This window comes from Saccharomycodes ludwigii, chromosome I, assembly GCF_020623625.1.
Source record: "Saccharomycodes ludwigii strain NBRC 1722 chromosome I, whole genome shotgun sequence".
Classification (NCBI taxonomy): domain Eukaryota; kingdom Fungi; phylum Ascomycota; class Saccharomycetes; order Saccharomycodales; family Saccharomycodaceae; genus Saccharomycodes; species Saccharomycodes ludwigii.
Window position 1 is genome coordinate 176759 of NC_060200.1, and position 18041 is coordinate 194799.

The 18041-nt window shown below is 31.7% G+C and overlaps 6 protein-coding genes across 6 annotated transcripts; 3 read left to right on the top strand and 3 right to left on the bottom strand.

Moving 5' to 3' along the window:
* Window positions 1–301: 301 nt before the first annotated feature.
* On the bottom strand, window positions 302–3673 carry CPA2 (carbamoyl-phosphate synthase (glutamine-hydrolyzing) CPA2; the record flags this gene model as incomplete). The annotated part of the gene is made up of 1 exon (XM_046078813.1): window positions 302–3673. One exon carries the CDS (start codon window positions 3671–3673, stop codon window positions 302–304), a length of 3372 nt encoding a protein of 1123 aa, XP_045936418.1.
* Window positions 3674–4759: 1086 nt separating this feature from the next.
* On the top strand, window positions 4760–9151 carry EDE1 (Ede1p; the record flags this gene model as incomplete). The annotated part of the gene is made up of 1 exon (XM_046078812.1): window positions 4760–9151. The coding sequence occupies one exon, from the start codon at window positions 4760–4762 to the stop codon at window positions 9149–9151; it is 4392 nt and encodes a 1463-aa protein (XP_045936419.1).
* A 320-nt stretch (window positions 9152–9471) lies between these two features.
* Window positions 9472–10311, bottom strand: NNF1 (MIND complex subunit NNF1; the record flags this gene model as incomplete). The annotated part of the gene is made up of 1 exon (XM_046078811.1): window positions 9472–10311. One exon carries the CDS (start codon window positions 10309–10311, stop codon window positions 9472–9474), a length of 840 nt encoding a protein of 279 aa, XP_045936420.1.
* A 439-nt stretch (window positions 10312–10750) lies between these two features.
* Window positions 10751–11677, top strand: PXP2 (Pxp2p; the record flags this gene model as incomplete). Its single annotated transcript, XM_046078810.1, has 1 exon — window positions 10751–11677. One exon carries the CDS (start codon window positions 10751–10753, stop codon window positions 11675–11677), a length of 927 nt encoding a protein of 308 aa, XP_045936421.1.
* Window positions 11678–11751: 74 nt separating this feature from the next.
* Window positions 11752–14019, bottom strand: YMR1 (phosphatidylinositol-3-phosphatase YMR1; the record flags this gene model as incomplete). The annotated part of the gene is made up of 1 exon (XM_046078809.1): window positions 11752–14019. One exon carries the CDS (start codon window positions 14017–14019, stop codon window positions 11752–11754), a length of 2268 nt encoding a protein of 755 aa, XP_045936422.1.
* A 1598-nt stretch (window positions 14020–15617) lies between these two features.
* On the top strand, window positions 15618–17786 carry SCDLUD_000072 (ferric reductase family protein; the record flags this gene model as incomplete). Its single annotated transcript, XM_046078808.1, has 1 exon — window positions 15618–17786. The coding sequence occupies one exon, from the start codon at window positions 15618–15620 to the stop codon at window positions 17784–17786; it is 2169 nt and encodes a 722-aa protein (XP_045936423.1).
* Between the last annotated feature and the right edge of the window lie 255 nt (window positions 17787–18041).

Sequence of the window (18041 nt, forward strand, 5' to 3'; positions counted from 1 at the left end):
GCTTTTAGGCGCCTCACTCAGAGACTAAAATTAATAATATCTTATATATAACATCAACGTACTCATACCAATGATATAGGCATATTGTGTAAAACCTTTCATTACTTACTTCATATAGCATTAAATGTTTAATCCTTGCTCGGTCACCCAGTTTGTATTATTATTTAAAGAAAATAATTTTAATATTATAATACAAAATATAAAAGAGAATATTCCAAAATTATTAGATAAGTTAATTATTATTGTACAAAGAGGAAAAAAAAAAAAAACAAAATACATAGTGGAAATTTGAATTAACACTTTAGCGTTTTAAATATTCATTCCAAGAAACAACCTCGGTGGGGATTATAACTTCATTGCTATCCAAAATTTTAACCTTTTGTGCAATTTTTTCCGATAAGCAACGAGCAAAAAGTTTGGAAGTTTGTGGTTCATTGAACAACGGAATGCCAAAATCAATGGAACTTCTTCTCATAATATAATCTTTATCTTCAACTGTTTCTGCTCTTTCACGAGTCAAATTTATGACACATTTAATAGAATTGTCCTTAAAAAAACTACGCAATTTTCTTTTGTCATGGTAAGGTAGATCAATAATTGTCAATCCCCCGTCTTTATTATCACCATTTAACATCTCCAACGTTTCTTCATCACAAACATATAATTTGTAACCATTTATATTAGCAAAAATTTTGTAAATAGATTTCAAGTTTTCAACATTACTCTTATCACCACCAAACAAAATACCACTACCCGGTAATGGGACTTGAAAATTCATGGTACTTTGAATACTAGTCCAATAGCTATCAATTAAATTACGACCAAATGCGGCAACTTCTCCAGTAGAAGCCATTTCAACACCTAGATATGGATCTGCACCACCTAATCTCGTAAAAGAGAATTGTGGACATTTTACACCAACATAATCCAATTTGTCATCATCAACGTCTTGTATAGAAGAAACTTCTGCTCTATCTAAAAAACATTTAACAGCAACTTCAATAAAATTAACACCCAAAACTTTAGAAACAAATGGGAATGATCTAGAGGCTCTGATGTTACATTCAATTACCTTTAAGTTATTGTTACTGTCCTTGATAATCTGCATGTTAAATGGACCGTTGATTTTCCATGCTCCAGCAACTTTGTCAGCAATTTCTTTCATCCTTGATTTGACTTCTTTACTTAAAGTTTGAGCGGGTAACATTAAAGTTGCATCGCCAGAATGAACACCAGCATTTTCCACATGTTCAGAAATAGCATGTACAACAACTTTGCCGTTATGGGCAACGGCGTCAACATCAATTTCTTGAGCACCTTCGATAAATTTGGACATAACAACTGGATGATCTGGAGAAACATCTGCTGCATTTTTCAACTTTGCTTCTAACTCATGTTCGTTGATAACAACGCTCATGGCTGCACCACTTAAAACATAGCTTGGACGAATCAAAACCGGATACCCAACCTTTTTGGCAAATACTTTGGCTTCTTCAACACTGCTTAACTCGCTCCAAGCTGGTTGATCAATCTTAATGGAATCTAAAATAGAGGAAAACTTATGTCTGTTTTCAGCTTTGTCAATATCTCTTGGGTCAGTACCCAATATTTTACACCCATTTTCCAACAATTGCAAAGCAATGTTCTGTGGCAATTGCCCACCAACAGAAATAATACATCCTTGGGAGTGTTCTAATTCATAGATATCCAAAACTCTTTCCAAAGATAATTCTTCAAAATATAATCTGTCCACCTCATCAAAATCAGTGGATACAGTTTCTGGATTGTAATTAATCATGATGGTTTTCTTGTTTAATTCCCTTAAAGTTTTAGCAGTGTTAACTGCACACCAATCAAATTCAACAGAGGAACCAATTCTATAAACACCCGAACCTAAAACCATAATACCATGATCATCAAAATCTATATCATGTTTGGTAGCATTATAAGTAGTATACAAATAATTAGTAGAGGCTGGAATTTCTGCAGCCAACGTATCTATTTTTTTAACAAATGGTGTGATTTTAAAGCTTAATCTTTTTAAACGAACTTCCAACTCGTGACAATTCAAACATTTGGCGATTTGTTTATCTGCAAAACCTAATTTTTTAGCTTTCAAAGTAATCTCTGGCGTTAATGAATCTAGATTTTTCACCTGGTTCTGTAAATATTTGTACATTTCAACAATGTTCATACACTTGTATAGAAACCATTTATCAATCTTAGTTAAGTTATGAACTCTATCAACACTATAGTTTTCAACCAACAAAGCTTGACCAACAGCCAACCATCTTTTGTCAGTAGGGTTTGCTAGAATATCATCTAGTTTATCACCAAATTCATCAGAACCTTGGAACCCAATATACTTGGGATCGATCTCTCTGATGGCTTTTTGAATACTCTCCTCAAATGTTCTACCAATGGCCATAACTTCACCCACGGATTTCATAGATGACCCAATATTAGTATCAACAAATTGGAATTTGGATAAGTCCCATCTTGGCATTTTGGTAACAATGTAATCTAAACTTGGCTCAAAATTAGCAACAGTAGTCTTCGTAATCGGGTTTGGCAATTCTGGTAATGTGTAACCTAATGCAAGCTTAGCGGCGGTGTAAGCTAGTGGATAACCGGTAGCTTTCGAAGCCAACGCGGAGGAACGAGATAAACGTGCATTAACCTCAATAACTCTATAACCTAAACCATCCGGTTGTAAAGCATATTGAACATTACACTCACCAACAACACCCAAATGTCTGATAATTTTAATTGCTGCGGTTCTTAACATATGAAATTCTTGATCTGTTAGAGTTTGAGAAGGAGCAACGACAATGGATTCACCAGTATGAACACCCAATGGGTCGAAATTTTCCATGTTACAAACGGTAATACAGTTATTGGTTCTATCACGGACAACTTCATATTCAACTTCTTTCCAACCTTTTAAAGACTTTTCGACCAAAAGTTGAGGGGATAAGGCCAAAGACTGTGCAGACAATTTAATTAGTTCCTGCTCGTTGTTGGCAAAACCGGAACCCAAACCACCCAAAGCATAAGCGGCCCTAACAATTACAGGGAAACCAACCTTATTAGCTGCATCAATGGCACTTTCCACAGTATCGCAAGCAATGGATTCTGCCGTAGGAATATTTATTTCTTTTAGTGCCTGTGCAAATAAGTCTCTATCTTCAGATGTAACTAAAGTTTTGATTGGAGTACCCAAAACTTTTACATTATATTTAGCTAAAACACCTTGGTCATGTAAAGCAATCCCACAGTTTAAACCGGTTTGACCACCAAAGGTTAGCAATATAGCATCTGGTCTTTCTTTTTCAATAATATAAGTAATATATTCCGGAGTAACTGGTAAATAGTATACTATATCAGCCAAATCTAGGGAAGTTTGGTTTGTCGCAATATTTGGATTAATTAAAATAGTTTTTAAATTCGATTCTTTTAAGGCTTTGATGGCTTGAGAGCCAGAATAGTCAAATTCACCTGCTTGACCAATAGACAAGCCACCAGAACCGATGATTAAAACAGATTTCACACCTTCAACTAATTGTGGAGAATAGGTTGGTGAATTAAATGCAGATATGGATGGTTCAGTGGAAGCGTAGATTGAGGGTTGCTTTGTATTTGAAATAATATTTTGTTGATCTACCATAGTCATTTGCTGGTTGAATTTTTGTTTTTATTTTTATTTTTTTATTTTTATTTTTATTTTTATTATTTTTATTTTATTTTTATTTTTATTATTTTTATTTTTATTATTTTTATTATTTTTATTTTTTTCTTCCTTTCTTTATATATATATATATATATATAAATCAAAATCTGTAATAAGTGAAAATAAGTTGAAATTTAATATTTTAAAAAAGTATTAAATTTTCACTTTTGCATCATTTATTTTTATGATTTTGAAATTGAGTTAAGTAATAGAAGATAGGGTATAAAACACGCTTGAGCATTTCGATGAGTCTTATTTTGCTTTTTTTTTTCTTTATCTAAACAAAAAAAAAACAAAGTTTTCGGGAAAATTGCCGAGTTTTCAGAGGCGACAACAACATTTGGAAAATTAAGAAGAGCTTAATGATTTAGAACGTATGTATAAAAATGACATTTAAGTAAGAAGTTTTCAACACTTGAATTTTGATTTTCAATTATTTCATCACTCGTTTCTATTTCATTTTATTTTTCCCATTAAAATAAATGATGATGACGATACAAGTAATAATTATTAACCAGTTTCTTATATCGCAGTTATCAACTTTATAACGGATTATCTTTTTTTCCTTTTCAAAAAAAAAAACAAAAAGGGTGATATTTATTACACGTGTTTTTTCTTTTCTTTTCTTTTCTTTTCTTTTCTTTTCTTTTCTAAATTTGCCCCTTCCATACAAAAAAGAAAATGAAATAAATAATACAGCATATCTTTCTATGTCTAACCCGGATAACAAACTTGACTTGTCTGCGTATTTTTCTGCTATAACAATTATAATATTGAATCGACAACTTAAATCACTTACTTGAAAATTGGCAGATATTTCCAATACACCTCCTGTTAATAAACAATATTTTGCTAACTTGTTGATTTGTTTTAATTCCTTTTCCTTTTCAATTAATTCAATTATTTACTCGTTTTTTTAAATCTTTTTTTTTTTTTTTTTTTTTTCAAGTAATAAGATACAATCTATTTACTAATAAACCCACCCAAGAAAATAATAATAACATTAAAACTGCAACATATATACTCTGAATGTCAACGAATATTTCGTTTCACGTACCTTTGTCTAAGGACGAAAATTCTTTTTATAAGGCGAAATTCAACGAATTAGATCCAGAACAACTAGGAATTGTTACAGGTGAAGCAGTTAGACCCTTATTTGCCAAATCTGGCCTTCCAAATCAAGCTTTATCACAAATATGGAGTCTAGGTGATGTTGACAACAATGGTTTTTTGAATTTCACCCAATTTGCAGCATGCTGTAGACTAATTGGTCATTTTCAAAGCAACCCAAGTTCTATTATTTCCCCTAATTTATATTCTACACCCTCACCTCGTTTGCCGAACTTCAATGGCGGTAATAAATCACAACAACAACAGCAATCACTTCCTTCTAATACCACCCCAATAAATGTCCAAACTAGCGGCACGAATATTCCTCTTCCATCGTCACATGATATTTCTAAATTTTCTCAGTTATACGATAGATCTTGTAATGGTGCTATTGAGATGGGTGGTGATAAAGCTAGAGAAATTTTTTTAAAAGCCAATTTACCGACTCAAGTTTTGGGTCATATTTGGGAATTATCTGATCTGAACAATTCTGGTAGGTTAAATAAAGCTGAATTTGTTATGGCAATGTATTTGATCCAATTAACTGTCTCTAGGAATCCAGCTGTTTCTCCAAATTTGCCCAGTGTTTTGCCCAATAATTTATGGGAACATGTTAATAAGCAAGTATTTTCCGTTACAAATAACACACCTCAACCACCTTTATCCCGTAGATTGAGTGTTAACTCAACTGGTTCATCCTTCAACAACAATAACAACAATAACAACAGTACCATGTCTCCTGTTTCCACAGGTAGTGGTGCTGCTGTTCCAGGCGGTCTAGCTAGAAATTCATCCATGATTAGACGTTCATTTAACAATGCTTCTTCTGATTGGATTATAACCAGTGAAAAAAAACAACAATTTGATTCCATTTTTGATTCTTTAGACAAAGAAAAAACTGGCTTATTAGGTGCTTCTGTACTGGTTCCATTTTTTTTAACTTCTTCCTTAAGTCAAGATACTTTGGCTACAATTTGGGATTTGGCGGATATTCACAATAATGCTGAATTTTCCAAGCTGGAATTTGCTATTGCTATGTTTTTGATTCAAAAGAAAAATAGCGGTGTTGAGTTACCAGATGTAGTTCCTGACCAATTGTTATACTCTCCAGCTTTAGGGCTACACAATGCGATCAATAACGACAATACTACTACTGCTACTACAGCAGCAACAACAACTACTAGTCCACAGCAAACAAACAACAGCTCTTTAAATGATTTATTGGCCTTGGATTCCTCTTTCTCTCAGCAAAAGTCAGTACAACCATCTCAGCAAAATTATCCTTTAACTTCCTCCAGCACCGGTGGTGCCCCAACAACCACAAATACGGCCACAGCTCCATTAACCAGTACTGCGACTGGATATCGGAAATTTAAACCACAATCTACTTTTGGTCAAAACATTATTAGAGAAGAAGAAGAAGAGGAGCAACAACAACAACAAAACCATGCAACTTCTGGATTGAGTTCTACCGTTAATGTTCCTTCTTCAACTGCTATCCCTCCTAATACTAGTTCGGCATATCGATCGAAACTACCAAATATTCCTAATTTTGCCTCATTGTCCTTGCCAAATCAAACGGTTTCTAAAGCAGCAAACCACGATTTATTGGCTCAAAACACAAATACTTCGCTAAAATTGAGTCAAGCTACTACTGACCTAGCCAATTTATCTAACCAAGTTGGTAGCCTATCACATCAAAGCACTCAACTAAAGGAAAGAAAATCTAATGCGGAACAGGAATTGACAAAATTGAACGCTACCAAGACTACTATTGAGTCCAAATTGGCCTCCTTACGTGCCACTTATGCACAAGAAACTAAACAAACAGAGCAGGTTGAAAATATGCTAGTTCAATCCAAAAAAGAGATTGAGACATTGAATCAGCAATTAAAAGTCGCTGAGACCAATTACCATGCCGTGGAAGTTAAATTAGGTGAAGTACAACAGCAATTACAGGATATTGAAAATTTTAATTCCCAAATCAAGGAGAAAATTGGTAATTTCAATTCTATGAGCCAATCCTTACAACAAGAATTAAACGCCAAACAACAGGAACTACAACAGAAACAAAGTATGGTAGGCGTCAATGAGAAGCAATTGGAGATTAGTCAATTGAATGTTGCTAATTTGCAAAAAGAAACCAAAGAATTGGAGGATCATTTTCAAACTTTTGTTACCAAACATAATGAGCTAAATGAATATTCAGCCAAAATTGAGAAGCAGCACGCTAATTTAGAGACCAGACATCAAGAGTTTGTCACCAAGTCACAAAATGTAGAAAAGGAAGAAATAGAATTGAAACAGCGTGAAACAGATTTAAAATCGAGAACTGCACAAATTGAAGAACAAGAGAAAATTTATTTTGATCAAATTTCCAAGTTACAGGACATGTTCAACCACTTAAACCAACAAAAACAATTATTTGAACAAGCCGACCACGAATTGCAACAAAATCAAATTAAGTATGCTCATAAAGTGCACGAATTGTCCGAAAAGCAAATGAAGTTAGCTATGGGTGAAATCCCAAGCTCTCCTTCTATTGGAAGCCATGCAATTAATGATGCCACCACCACTGCTTCTGCTGCTGCTGCTGCTATGACTGCTATGGCTGGTAATGCTGCTTCTGCAGTGAGTTCTAGTAATGATACTACTAATACCGTCACAGCTGCTACTGACCCTGTTTTTCAGAATAATGTGGAGCATTTATCCAAATCTGTTTCTTCTAATGGGTTACAATCTGTTATCCCTCCACATTCAAACCCAATTATTGATGATGATAATAGATCAGAAACCAAATCCGACATGGTTGACAAATTTGTTAGCGAATCTGTTTCTCAATCATCTTTACCAAAGACTGAAACTACCACTACTGGTCAGGTAAAATTTGAAGATTCAGCTAAGGATGCTACTGTTGGTTCTTCTGCTACAATTTCAGCCGCACGTACCCATGAAACAAGTAATTATGGTAGTAACAGTGGCTCTGACACAATTTTTGATAAAACTGCGTTATCCAATACTGCTTCAACGACTGTTGAACCAGGAGCCACTGCTTCTGCTGTTTCTGGTGTCGTTTTACCGGATGAAGGTACTTTAGAAGATGTACCAAAACATTTGTCGACTACCTCATCCACTTTTAACAATCCACCACAATCCGAAACTCTGGATGATCATAAGAATATTAATGAGGAGCAGGAATTGGCAACGGAAGTTCCAGGTTCCTGGGACCCACAACAGCAACCAAAAACGTTAGGGGTTCACAAAGAAGAAGATGAAATGGAAGAAAACGGTGGAATAACTTCTGATAGCTCAAATTCCATTCAAAAAACACCAGAACCTGAAGGTGACACCTTTTTGTCCAATAATGCGTATAATAGCAGACCTCGTGGTAAGATAGATGAAGAATTTCCACCTATTCAAGAATTGAATATTGATGATGATGAAGACTCGACTTCTTCAGCTGATGCTTATAATGGTAGTGATGATCATTTCCAAGATACTGTTGATTATACTGCTTCTCCTTATCCACAAAATACAGCACAACACTATAGTGCTGTTAATATTAAGAGTGGTAATACAACACCGGCTATTCCTACTAATGTTCCACTTTCTTCTGGCCCTAAAACCATCAACACCAACCTGCATGATGATTTTGCTGACTTACAACAAGCAGCTATAGAGGACGCAGATGATGAGGAGGATATGCATGACCATGCTTTTGAAACTCATGATGGGTTTTCTAATTATGTAGTTCAAAGTACTGCGGCTCCTTTTGATAATTTTAGTTCGCCAGTTGTTCCACCACATCCCCATATTGAGTCGGCACAACAACCGGTTATTAGTAGTACTAGTAGTGTTTCATTTCAGCAACAGCAACGGAAACAACAACAGCAACAACAACAACAGCAACAACAACAACAGCAACAACAACAACAGCAACAACAACAACAGCAACAGCAACAGCAACAGCAACAGCAACAGCAACAGCAACAGCAACAAGAAAAAGTTAAAGATAACCAAGAATGGGATCAATTATTTTCTGGATTTGGTAATAGCCATCAACAAGAACAACAATTCCATGATGCTTCAAATATCCAAACACCATTACCAACACACACACCGTTACCTGTTCACCAACAGCAACAAAGTCCAAGAGTTCTAGATCGTCCAAATATTGCTACTACACCAAAATCATTGGCAATTGAAGAATTATGTAGTATGGGATTTTCCCAGGAAGAGGCTAAAGGTGCTTTGGAAAAATGTAATTGGGATTTAGAAAATGCTACCAATCTTTTATTAGATAATGCATAGAAATTGTTATCGTTATATTTACTTTTATGTAAATATATATTTCCCCTCCCTTTTACCTCTATAATATATATATATATATATGTATGGATATGTGTTTAATTATTTTATTTTATATAATATTAGTGAATATTTTTGCCTATTATTGTGACTTTGTCGATGTAATTATTATTATTATTATTATTATTATTATTAGTATTGTTATGCAGTATTAAAATAAATATCAATAGTTGAAAAAATATTATTTATTTTGTCTTTATTTTTTTTTTATTATTACAATTACTAAAATTATTAGGACACAATGTCTACTTGCTTTTTGTCAATTATTCGCATTCGTTATTAAGATCATTTAAAAGAGTTGTTAAATTACTTCTTAGTACATTTATTGATATGGTTCTGTTTGTTTGATCACCAAACTTATTAACATATACTTCATCATTTATACTTTGGATGTTATCATCTATTCTTTTAAAGCAATCATTAATCTCTTGTAACATTTGTTTATTGTTTTGAGTTAGATTGTCCAATTTTTCCTTTAAATTTTTTATTAGTTTTTTATTAGCTTGAAATTTATAAAAATTTACTATTTCCTTTGGAGTTATTTTGCTGATATCTTCAAGTTGTTCAGACTTTTTTGCATCAAAGGATAACTTTTTATCGTGAAAGGTGTGCACTTCTTTATTATTATTATTATTATTATTATTATTATATCGTTCCTTTGCATCTTTTTCCTCTTCAACTTCCTCTTGGGCCAAATATTCATATTTTTTTTTCTTTGCAACTTCTATGAGATCATCTAGCTCGTTTAGCTTTTGTTCCAGCTGCCTTTCTTGAAATATTTCCCGAAATTCGTTTGAACACAATTGATACCACAATTCTACAATCTGTTGTTGACAATTTATTAAATCCTGTTGGTGTGTAATGGCATAATTCGGATAACAGTACCGCACTTTAGTAAAATCTTGTAAATTTTTCAAAACTTGATGTAATGCTCTTTCACAAACTTCAACCAATCTTTGATACCTTATATGTGTAAAATTATTAGATACAGGGGATGATGGCAGTTTTAATGGGTTCATTTCATTTTCTAGGGGGTCGTTGGCATTATTAGTATCATACATTTCAGTTTTATTAAATTGTTTTTGAACGATTTCTTGCTTCATGGAAAAAGCTTATATTATTTGACTTTTTAATAATATTCTATTTTAAGGAATGATTTTTGGTTTTGAATTCGCTTTCGTATTTAGATATCTATGTGAAGATGTTATAACCTAAGGCATAAAGAAACAATTAATGGGTTGTACCTTATCTAAGATTATCAAGCATTTAAAAAAAAAAAATTAACTTGTGTACAAAATTTTGATAAAAGTAAGACGTGTTGGTTTCTTTACAAAAATAAAAAATAAAAAAGGACATCGGACAAAATGCTATGTCGGGAAATAGTTTTTTTTTTTTTTTTTTTTTTTTTTTTTTTTTTTGTAAAGAACAAAAATATCAATTACAGATTAAAAATAGAAAAAAAAAAAAATAAAACAATCCATCACTGGTATTAATTTGTATTTTAACTACAAGAAACTCTACTACCAGCATAAATAGAAAAGTATGAATGGCGTGCTAAATAAAGCTAGGTTACTCAAAATAAATAGTTTAATTCCATTAAACCATAGGAACAATCCAGATTTAAGATATTTTTGGTATATAACAGCAGCAACTACATTGAGTGTTTGCAATCAACCCAAAGATGTGGCCACATTATACAAATATGCAATAATTACAGCATCCATTAATAATAATAATAATAATAATAATAATAATGCTACCGATGTTCATCATATTAAGTTAGGTTTAGATAACAGCTGCAATGATCAAGATTTACTAATATCTACAATATTGGGAGATAACCATGAACTTTCACTAAGAGAAGCCAATTTCACGTTGTTGCAAAAAAATATATCTTCTAAATTTAAAGAGGCCATTTTGAAAAGTAGCTGTATAGCAGGAATCCCTAAGGCAATTAACAGTCTACATGAGATTGCACAGAGTGTTGAAAAAGAAAATTTACATGAAACAACAACTAATAATATTGAAGACAAATTCAGAATTAAAATCCATGCCCCAGACTTCAACAGGATATCCGACTATAACCAATATGTTACTGAGAATAATCATAATAAGAGAGAAAATATATTAGCCAGAGGATTTGATCATTGGAACCTTATCTACAATAAAGTTAGTGATAAAATAATTAATAATTTAAATGCATCTGATCCAGATTTGTGGTACATTATTTTAAGCACTTGTTATGCTCCAATTTTGAGTAATGATTCCGTGCTAAATGCTAAAGAGACTAGTTTAATTGTTATAAGCGCATTAGTGCCCCAAGACGTCAATCCTCAATTGTACGGTCATTTGAAAGGTGCTTTAAATGTGGGATGTACTAAAGAGGAGGTTCAATCAGTGGAAGATTTGAGTATTTTGATTTCCGAATGGTGCGGTATCACATGGAAAAGAAAATGCATAAAACTATAAATAAATAAATATATATATATATATATATTGATGTATAATTTTTTTTTTCCTTTTTTTTTATTTCTTTTTCTTTTTCATTTGAAAACATCGAGATTTAATGCATATGAGAAAATATTTTTGGGGCTTTTCTTGTTTTGCGGATTATCCCTTGCTTCATCTTCTTTTAGTCGTAGTGCATTTTTCATGTCAGGGGATAAATCTGATGCAATGATGTTATTATTATTATCACTAGTGGCACTTGCTTCCGTAGTTGTATAATCTATTAACTCTTCCTTTTTTCGACCTAATAACTGATACCACCATTGTAGCTTATGTAAATCGGGTAAAATCCAATATTCTTCAGCATCAGTATTATTATTACTATTGTTACTATTAATATAGTTTGGGTTAGCAAATTCTTTTTTTCTTGATAAAAAATACGCCCAGACATCAACTGTAGCAGAACCTTCATTTAAACTTTGTCTTTGATTATTATATACAAATGTCCCATATTGACATGAATATAAATGGTAAACCAATCTTCTCAAAAACCTTTCATTAAATTCAAATTTTGAGGGTGATTGTTGTAATAACTGATAGACACACTCTAAAAACTGAAAGAATATAGGAGACGTATTGTTTGATTCGCCACTTATTATAGATAAAGGATTACTACTACTGCTGCTACTGTTATTATTATTATTATTATTATTATTATTATTATTATTATTATTATTATTATTATTATTATTATTATTATTATTGTTTTTGCTGGAACTGTTACCTCTATTAGCAACTTGAACCTCTCCATTTCTACTGATACCGCCAGTAATGGCACTAGTGTTAATCGTATTACTGGTGGTTCCCCCAAAGATGTTATTGGTCATAGATGCCAATATGCTATTCAAATCATCTTTTTTTTTGTTATTAACGTGATTTTCAACGGGCATCATTTCACTAGAAGATGTCATTTCATCAGAGGATATGATGTCATTATCATTATTATTATCATTATTATTATCATTACTATTATTATTACTATTATTATTATTACTACCATTATTATTGACATTACTATTCCCTAATATAGAGGATTTTATAATATTATTTGAGCTGTTATCATGAAAATTGTTATTGGAGTTATAATGTCCACACCTCTCTAAAAATCTATGACCAAACAGGACCCATTCTTTTTCAACAAGTACCATGAACCCTTCGTACGTTCTATAATATGGATCAATACAAAGTTGTACCAATGACGATATCTGGGTTGTTCTGTCCCAACCATCTGAACAATGTATTAGCAAATTGCCCTTATTAAATAGTATATACTTTACCAATATTTCAGTATTATTCAATAAAGTTTTGATATGTTTATGCCATGAGGAATGTTGATTTATAGAAAATTTCCTATTTAATGGAGAATTAATATCATTATCTACAATAAGGTTATCAATTAGGGATTGAAACGAATCTCTCATCGTATGAATATTTGGGATACCCAAAAACATTCTAGTCGTAGTACCACCAAAATTATAATTATCCATATTCTCTGTACCACCCCCCAAGGCAGTTTGAGCATAAGCATTAGTAGTAGGTCTACAATCCACTATAACGTTTTTCTGTGAGGGTTTTATCTGGAAAAACTCATAAATTAATCTTTCATCTTGAGGAGACCTTTGTTGGGTTAATCCTGGTAACGGCTGTGCACTTCTTACTATACAACACCCAGTTTCCTTGTGGTAATAGGACAAAACTGGGATTCTTTGAGATGACCTATATTTGGAAGCGTGTTTTAATAAAGTGTCCGTAATTGGAAACGGAACAATAAATTCATTAGGATAGGTAGGACAAAACTTAAAATCACTATTAACATTAGAAACTCTCCATCTTGAAGGGTCAAGCCCTTGTCTATCAAAAAATTCTCTGCGAATATCATATATTCGGGCGGTAGTTTTCCCGGTGTACGGTAATTCTAACTGGTTTGGCCTGTACAAAAAACAATATAATTTTAAAGGCGGTTTAATGACAGTAAGAAGTTTAATTGAATCGAACACATCTTGTGCTTGATAGCAATCTTTAAAATCAATAGAAAAGCATAGCAAATCTTTAGTAATAATTTTTATATTTTGATACTTCCATATATTATTATTGTTGCGCCCGTTATTATTGTTGCAATAGTTGGCACTTCCTTTATTTTTAAACACTGAATGTATAATATGGAAAGGTAGCCAAAATTCCCTTTTAGAGTTGGGAGATGTAAAGATCAAATGATGTGTAGTCAAGTGTAATGTTCCATGTGTTTGGATGCCTCTTTTGTGAAGAATAACATCGTCCACTTTGGCTACTTTAATATATTCCATTAATTTTTATTTTTGATACTTATTTATTTTACTTTATTATTTTTCACTTTCTTAATTGCACATATGTATATGGTACTTTATTTTTTTTTTTTCTATTTATTTTTTTTTCTCTTTTATTAGGTATTGTTATTGCTATCTAGTTATCATTGGCAGTAAATTGTTAGACAACAGAACTTAAAAAAAAAAAAAAAAAAAAAAGAGGAAGTTTTATTAAAATTACAGAAGCAACTCCCCTTCTTTTTAAAATCAGAAGTAGGCAGGGTAACATATGTGTTATCGGACATCAAAGATATTTTTAGTTGTGTGTCCGAAACAATGCGAGAAAATGGGAACCAATTATAAAGTTTTTTGTATTTTTATTTTTGAAATTGGGTCAAATGGATTTAATCAAATTCTATAATGGAAACGATTAACGAATGTTTTACTGATCAGTAATATAAATGTGTATGAAAAATAAAGTAAAATTATTTTAAATCTAGTTACAAATTTTCAACCAATGATCATAAGTTTCCCAAAAAGAAATTTATACATCTAGAACGGCTACAAAAGCTGTAAATACACCTCTCTCCTCTCTTTTGACATGAAAGTATAAAAATAGAATACCCAAAAAAAAAAAAGAAAAAAAAAGAAACAAGCAACTTGAAACTTAATATAATGACCCAGAATAGGAAACTCTATTTACCCAAAATATACAAAATTATTATTTCACTTGAAATGGCCTATAAAAAGTAATTAAAAGGCCCAAGCCATTTTCGTCTCCGCTTAATTTGGCTAAGATATAAACTGGGAATATTTCTATATTGTTGAATTATTTGCACCCTTTTTACTTATTATGTAATTTTTTTCATTGAAATATTTGCACACCTTTTTCCTTTTTCCTTTTTTTTTTTTTTTTTTTGACATTTGGCGCGAACAAAGCTAAATAAAAATAATCTGAAATTCAAATGTCAGTGCCTCTATCAAGCTACGCAGTATTAACGATCTTGGCTTTTTTCTTACAAGGTTCTTACTATCGACTAAAATTTACGCAGATGTTTAAGATCAAATTTTTATCTTTTAATAAAAATTTTTTTTATTCAAAGAAAATAGGGTGTATTTTTTACACAACTTACACCCTTCAAACTAGAATGTTAGAATTCCAGTTACAAACCATAAATATAAATAATAGCCAGGACTTTAATATTTTGGCATTTAGAATGAAAATAAATAACTACTGTAACATTATAGAAAACAATAAATACCGATCGATATTTCCTGCACATAATTTAATTATAAAAATAAAAAATAAAAAAATAAAAAAATAAAAAAATAAAAAAATAAAAAAATAAAAAAATAAAAAAATAAAAAAATAAAAAAAATAAGAGCTATCTTGCTTAGTTTTAATATACACAAAATGTGACACCAAGTAAAAGATAATATATATAAGAAATAAAAATCTTTTTTTTTTTTTTATTTTAAATTTTTTTTTTTTTAGTTCCAAATTTAATTCTAAACTAAAAATTAAGATATGTCTGTTATTATTCTTCCAAATACCAATAGAAAAATATAAATAAAAGTAATATCATCAAGAAAGAAGCTACATAAGATTTTGTTACGCAATGATATTGACAAGATTATCTTTCTTCTACTTTTTGCTGCTAAATTTTTTCACTTCTTTGGTTTTTGCCGGTAGTGGTTGGGCTCATTACAATACGGGTGATTATGTTGGTATGGCCTGTAAATATTCGTTATCTTCAACCGCTATATTTTGTGCTACTGAGACTACTAGCAAATATACCTGCCAATGTAAAGATATTGATGCGCTGGGTTCTTATGTTTATTGTGGGTTCAGTAATACCGAGAACTCCACAAAGACTCAGGAGCAGTTTATTGATTGGTTCCAAACACAATGTCCAAATGTTACTACATCTAAAATCGAAGCGGCCTATAAGAATGTTACTAACTATTTAATTGATAATCCTAAAAAGCAAATTCCCAATTTTAATAAATCCATTCCAATCTATGTTCCATTTAAATACAATGCTACTCTTTATGAAATTGCTTACAATTCATATTACGCCAGATTTAGAAACTTTGACGTTTCTTTTTATTTTGGTAGTGGACTATTTGGTTATTGGGCTGTCATTATTTTATTCAGTGCGATCTACAGGTTCTTACGAGTTTCTGGACTTTACAACTCTTTATTACCAAGTAAAAACTACACAACAAGGTTTATAAAATCTAAAATTGCCATCCCCAGTCTTTTTGCCAACAAATATCATAAAACGTCATGGTTTAAAGGTATCGTTCCTAGTAGAATAGAATCAATCATAATTTTTGGGTATTTTGTTTTATGTACTTTGTTTGTTGCTACAAGATATCATTACGTAGAAAATGATATAATTTGGCCTAAAAGAAGAGGTCAGATGGGCAGATACCCGGGTGATAGAAGTGCTGTGTTAACATGTTTCATGTCTATTTTAACTTTCTTATTTGCCGGTAGAAATAATTTATTGCTTTGGTTGACTGGCTGGAAATACTCCACTTTCGTTACTTATCATAAATGGATTGCTAGAATGACTGTTTTAATGGCGTTCATCCATGCAATATGTATGTTGGAAAATAGTTTAGGGGCCGGTAAGTATGCTTCTAGACAACAAAGTGATTGGTGGAGATGGGGTTGTGTTTCCATGGTTTGCATGGGCATTATGTTTATCCAAGGTATTGCATTGTTGAGAAGTTTACATTATGAAACCTTTTTAATTATCCACATTTTAATGGCTGTTTTTTTTGTTGTTGGTGCCTGGATTCACACTAAAAATTTTGATTACCAGTGTTTCATTTACACTGTCACTGCCATTTGGTGCTTTGATAGGTTTGCTAGATATTTTAGAATCTTGGTACTTTTTGGTGGTTATAGAACCGCAACTGTAAAAATTGTTGCCAACGAAACCTTACGAATAACTGTTCCATACAATAAAACAACTTTTAAAGCTCGTCCAGGTGCTTTTGCATTTATATATTTTGGAAATTGGAGGTGCTTTTGGCAATCCCATCCTTTTACCATAGTCACAAATGAGGAGAATAATACGTTAGTCTTTTGTGTTAAGTTTAAAAAAGGCTGTACTAATACAATTTATAATTTTTTGAAAACACAACCAAACCAAACTGCTCAGATGAAAGTTGCCATAGAAGGTCCATATGGATCATATCATAACCTGGAAAGATACAATGATGTTTTGCTTTATACAGGTGGTAATGGTATTCCAGGCCCTTTTGCCTATGCCAAAAAGTTAGTTAACGACTCTAAGTTCAAAGGCTTTATTCATTTAGTTTGGGTTATTAGACATTGGGAATCTTTAGATTGGTTTTCTGAAGAATTAAAATTTTTGGAACAGCACAAGGACAAGATCAAGACATCAATTTTTATCACTAAATATTACGATTACAAATTTGGTGATCATGAAGACCTATACAGTAATATAATTAACATTAAGAAACAGCAGGAGGAGAAAGAAGCATATGAGGAAAAACAGACCGATGATTCCAGCTCTGATAATGAAGTTCTAACTACCATCAAAAACAATTTAACACACATTGAGTTCAAAGATGGTAGGCCAGAATTAAAAGAGCTGGTTAATACGGATATACAAAATTCCTCTGGTAGCACCGTCGTTATGACCTGTGGTCATCCTGAAATGTGTGACGATATAAGAGACATTGTGTGTGATGCTATTTATCAAAGAAAATCTAGAATTGATTTATTAGACGAATTACAAAAATGGTAATACGTACGTATATGTATATATTTATATATATAAACACATTTTTAAAAGGCCTTTTCTTCCAATCCCCACCATGTATCTATTTAACTAATTTAATTATTTATCTAGGTTTTGTTTATAAATTAATAATAACAACAATTATCATAAATTATGTATATTATAAAAGATGTGCCTATTTAATAATTAAACCCAAAGAAGAAAAAAGAAAAAAAAAAAAAAAATGAAAAAAGTAAAAAAAAATTTAAAAAAAAAAGCTTA